A 5,475-nucleotide genomic window follows, 5' to 3' on the forward strand; every position below is an offset into this window, starting at 1 on the left:
TCCTTTTATAAGGACACAAGTCCTATTGCATTAGGGGCAAATCCTTATGACTTCATTCTATCTTAATTACCTCCATAAAGATCCTATCTGTAGGCTGGAGAAATGGCCTAACAGTTAAGGCACTTGCCTGCAAAGCCTAAGAACATGAGTTCAATTCACCACATAAAGACAGATGTACAAAGTGGTGCATGTGTCTAGAGTTCGTTTGCACAGCTAGAAGCCTTTCCCTTTGTGTGTGTGTGTGTGTGTGTTTCTCTACTTGCAAATAAATTTAATTTTTAAAAAATAAGCCAGACTTGGTAGCACACACCTTTAATCCCAGCACTCAGGAGACAGAGGGAAGAGGATTGCTGTGAGTTTGAGGTCAGCCTGAGACTACATAGTGAATTCCAGGTCAGCTTGGGCTAAAGTGAGACCCTACCTCAAAAAACCAAAAACATGGGCTGGAGGGATGGCTTAGTGGTTAAGGCATTTGCCTGCAAAGCCAAAGGAACCAGGTTCAATTCCCCAGGACCCACGTGAACCAGATGTACAAGGAGGCGCATGCATCTGGAGTTTGCAGTGGCTGGAGTGCCCATTCTCTCTCCCTCTCCCTCTCCCTCTCCCTCCCTCTCTCTCTCTCTCTCTCTCTCTCTCTCTCTATATATATATATATATATATATATGACCAAAAACACAAAATATTAAAAATTGAATAAAATATTTTTAAAAAGAGCCTCTCTCCAAGTATAGTTAGTCACTCTGAGAAATTGGACTTCAACATAAGAATTGTAAAGCAGAGGAGACAACATCATCTTAAGGAATGGATCTGTTTGTGAGGGTAAATTAGCATGTGAATAAATTCAATATATGCTGAAGGTACAAACGAAGTAGAGGAAATATAGGAATATGGGAAAAGAAATATAAAAATATAGGAAACATTACAATAATTGCATATGCATATGAAATAATTCATACTTTGTGCAGCTATTTCATATAAATATTTATAATTAGTTTTCCCTATTCTGGAAAAAAAAATTTGTTTTGTATTATACAAGTTGTTTTTAATATAATTGGAGGAAATGCTATGTTAATTAAAACTAACTTATAAATTGAATTGTGTTACAGCTAAGTGAAGGGGAAACAACCAAGCCAGTTGAAAGTGCAGAGAGCCCAACTTATCCTGTAATCCATCGTCAGTATATTTATTTTTTATCTAGCAAAGAAACTAGAGAAAAATTTATGATGAATCCCATCAAATATATCCGGCAATCCAAACCTAAGCCTGCTTTGCCTATTAGGATTTGTATTTTGGGGCCTCCAAAGTCTGGAAAGACTACAGGTGAGTGCATAAAATTAAGTCCTGAAACTGGAAACCAGCTGTCAAAATTAACTTTAAGAAAGCTAGAATGGGGCTGGAGAGATGGCTTAGCAGTTAAGCACAATGGGGCTGGAGAGATGGCTTAGCGGTTAAGCGCTTGCCTGTGAAGCCTAAAGACCCCGGTTCAAGGCTCAATTCCCCAGGACCCACATTAGCCAGATGCACAAGGGGGTGCACACATCTGGAGTTCATTTGCAGTGGTTGGAAGCCCTGGCGTGCCCATTCATATTGTCTCTCTCTCTCTACCTCTTTCTCTGTCTGTTTCTCTCAAATAAATAAAAAAATAATTTTTTAAAACCTTTTAAAAAAAGAAAGCTACAATGGGGGCTGGTGAGATGGTTCAGTAATTAAGGCACTTGTCTGCAATGGTTCAGTTCCCCAGAACTCATGTACAGCCAGATGAACAAAGTGGTGCATGCATCTGGAGTTCATTTGCAATGGCTAGAGACCCTGGCACACACATTCACTCTTTCTTTCTGTATCTCTCTACTAGCAAGTAAGTAAATAAAATATTTTTTTTAAAGAGCTAGAATGGCCTGGTGATGTAGCTCAGTTGTTACAGTGCTTGTGTTGCATGAATAAGGCCCTGAGTTCCATTCCCAGTACTGCATAAAACACGGGTAGAGATGGCTGTTGTAGTTACCTTCCCATTCCTAGCACAAAGCACCCAACAAAAAGCAGCTGATGGGAGGAAAGTTGTTTGTTTTGGCTCACAGTCTCAAAGGGAAGCTTCATGATACCAGACATGGAGCAGAGTTGGGCCCTGTGGAACCCACAAGACTTCATTGCGGGTACCACATACCAGATATGGAGCAGAGCTGTGTTGGACAAAGGCAGGGCCCTGGGTTAAAACAAACTTAAGCTGTCTGAGGTGAAAGCCCCAGGCTAGGGAGAGAACCTCCTCATATCTTGGGGACCAGACTGGCAGGGGAGCCCCTCCCCCATTCTTGGGATTCCCAGTGAACCTGAAACCCCAGAAAAAATAATCTCACCTCCCCCAGAGAGGCAGGAAGTAAGGCCACTCCCTCTCCAAGGATGGGATACCTGGACATTCAGATAAGACTTGGGCTTTGCCCATAACCCTGTGACCTTTAGCCAGTTGCCTAGGAAACTCCTTATATGGTATCAGCCAGCACCTTTGCACAGCCCATACCCCTGCCATTGCCTATGTGCTGGAATGTATGTCCCCATATGCTAATTAGGCATCAGCAAGCAATCTTGTACATCCAATCCCCTTAGGACCCTCTTCCCACCCTCAATTGCTTATAAATTTATTTCCCTGACAATAAACTGAGAGCTGTTCACAGAAACTGTCTCCTGAAAGTCTTTTCTTTTGCATGCTCACCACCATGGTTGCCTTGGTGCCTTCAGGGGGACCACAGCCAGCCCAGGAGGGAGGACCCAGGAACCCACAGAGCTGGGCTTTGTGGAATCCACAAGACTTCATCCTGAGTCCCAGATACCACACATGGAGCTGCAGAATTGTGTTGCTTATTGCCAATTTTGCATTGGTCCAGTATTTCCTTGCTATGCCTTCTTTGTATTATAGGAATGTTTACCCTGTACCATTTATAAGTTGAAAGTAGGTAACGTGTTTTGATTTTATAGCACTCACAGTTAAGAGACCATCTTGAGTCTCAGATGAGACTGTGGACTTTTGAATAGTGTTGGGATTGGTAAAGACTGTGGGGACTTTTTGTTTGGAGGCAAGCCCAACAGATTGCCCTTTTTTTTAATGTGAGAGAACAAGAGTGAGAGTGAGTGAAAGAGAGAGAGAGAGAGAGGGAGAGAGAGAAAGAGAGAATTGGTGTGCCAGGGTCTCCAGCCACTGTAACTGAACTCCCGATGCATGTACCACCTAGTGCACATGTGCGACCTTGGGCACTGGTGTCACCCTACGTCTGGCTTACATGGAACCTGGAGAGTGGAACATGAGTCCTTAGGCTTCACAGACAAGCACCTTAACCACTAAGCCAACTCTCTAGCCCAACTGTGAAGACTCTTAATGTTAGGCTGAATGTATTTTACATCATGAGGTGATCAGGGGTGAGATACAGTGCTTTGAATGTGAGCTGTTTCCCATAGCCTCTTGTGCTTGTGAGTCAGCCTCATAACCAACCCTGGAGCCCTGCTGGAGGAGATGTGCTAATGGGGGTGGGTCTTGAGGATTATTAGTCCAGCCCTACCAAGTCGTCTCCAGCTTGCTTACTCTGGCTGCTCCCACTTAGCTAGTGATGTAGGAATATGTGAGCCAGCTCCACTTCTACCACACTTTTCCCACCATGATGACCCTTGCCCCACCAAATTAATAAGCTTGCAATAAGCCCTTTCCTTTCATTAAATATATATGGATGCAGAGATGGCTTAGAGATCAAGATGCAAAGTCATTCTCTATTACCCACATAAGACAAGTGCGCAAGTGGCACCTGTGTCTGGAGTTTGTCTGCAAAGGCTGGAGGCCCTGGCATGCTCATGCTCATTCATATTCTCTCTCTCTCTCTCAATCTCTCTCTCTCTCTGTCTGTCTGTCTGTCTGTCTGTCTGTCTGTCTGTCTGTCTCTGTCTCTCCCATAAAAAAAAATAAAAATAAAACAGTGACTTCCGGAGGGCCGAGTCAGGGACGGAGGTGAGAGGCGCGGGAGGGCGCAGGGAGGGCGGTCTGCCGGCAGGGGCGCTTCGGGCAGAGCGCTGACCCTTTGCCATCCCTGACCGCGTGCCCAGCCTCCGCCCCCAGAGCCACGCCAGCCATTTGATGCCCTGTGTGCCAACCACGCGCCAAGGGGTAGAAATGAACGGGAGGCCGTTCTGCATCCAGAAATCAGAAACCAAGGTAGCCTGAAAATGCACAGTGTGTGCTCCTTGCCCGACTTGAAGGTAGAAGTTCCTTGAAAGAAATCGAACCAAATCTGTTTGCTGATGAAGACTCACCAGTGCATGGTGATGTTGTTGAGTTTCGTGGTCCTGAAGGAACAGGAAAATCAGAAAGGCTGTATCACTTAACAGACCGATGTGTGCTTCCAAAATCAGAGGGTGGACTGGAAATAGAAGTCTTGTGTATTGGCACCGATTACCCCTTTGACCTGCTTCGGCTCGTGACAGTTCTGGAGCCCAGGCTGTCGCGGAGCTCCGAAGAAGCGAAGCTCTGCCTGGCGAGGCTGTGCCCGGTGCGCTGCAGAGTAGTCACCCCGCGCTCTGCCTGCGATGCTGGACAGCCTGTGGGCTTTCCACTGCATAGACCGCGTCAAGGGAGGGGAAAGTGTGGCCCTGCAGGAGGCTACTCTGAAGGAATGTTCTCAGCTCCTGGGGAAACTTGTGGACAAGTACCGCCTGGTTCTGTTCGCGACAACGCAAAGCCTGATGCAGAAAGCCTCACACCCGCCCGCAGGGCCTTCTCCCTCCACGCCCCCGTGCGATCCCGATGTGCACTACAGACCCTATCTCTGTACGGCCGGGCAAGGAATGGTAAAACACAGACTATTTTTCTCCAAAGAAGATGATTCTCAAAGGAGCAGTCGATTCTCATTAGTGTCCCGTCATGTAAAAAGTAGCAATATAAGCCGGGCGTGGTGGCGCACGCCTTTAATCCCAGCACTCGGGAGACAGAGGTAGGAGGATTGCCATTAGTTCAAGGCCACCCTGAGAGGACAGAGTTAATTCCAGGTCAGCCTGGACCAGAGTGAGACCCTACCTCGAAAAACCAAAAAAACAAAACAAAACAAAAGTAGCAATATAAAAAAACACTTTTTTATTATCAGAGAAAGTGGGGTTGAATTTTGTTGATATAAATATCATAAAATAGGACAGTCTTGTGCGAATCTAAAAATTTTTTTATGGAGCCGGGCGTGGTGGCGCACGCCTTTAATCCCAGCACTCGGGAAGCAGAGGTAGAAGGATCGCCATGAATTCAATGCCACCCTGAGACTCCACAGTGAATTCCAGGTCAGCCTCAGCTAGAGTGAGACCCTACCTCCAAAACCAAAAAAAAAAAAAAAAAAATTTATAGGCTAAATTAGTTTGATTCTAAACTTTTGAAATGGGAAAATTAACAGTATTTCTGTACAGAATGGATTTTTTTGTTTTGGTTTGGTTTGGTGTTTGAAGGTAGAGTCTTGCTC

The 5,475-nt window shown here is 45.4% G+C and overlaps 1 protein-coding gene across 1 annotated transcript; it reads left to right on the top strand.

The window, feature by feature from the left end:
- The first annotated feature begins 2,828 nt into the window (after window positions 1-2,828).
- On the top strand, window positions 2,829-5,140 carry LOC123462127 (DNA repair protein XRCC2-like). The gene is given in 5 exon segments (XM_045154394.1): window positions 2,829-2,876; window positions 4,210-4,531; window positions 4,534-4,557; window positions 4,560-4,895; window positions 5,073-5,140. Coding segments are annotated over 5 exon segments (798 nt in total).
- Window positions 5,141-5,475: the final 335 nt, after the last annotated feature.

Source organism: Jaculus jaculus, chromosome 7 (assembly GCF_020740685.1).
Source record: "Jaculus jaculus isolate mJacJac1 chromosome 7, mJacJac1.mat.Y.cur, whole genome shotgun sequence".
Taxonomy (NCBI): domain Eukaryota; kingdom Metazoa; phylum Chordata; class Mammalia; order Rodentia; family Dipodidae; genus Jaculus; species Jaculus jaculus.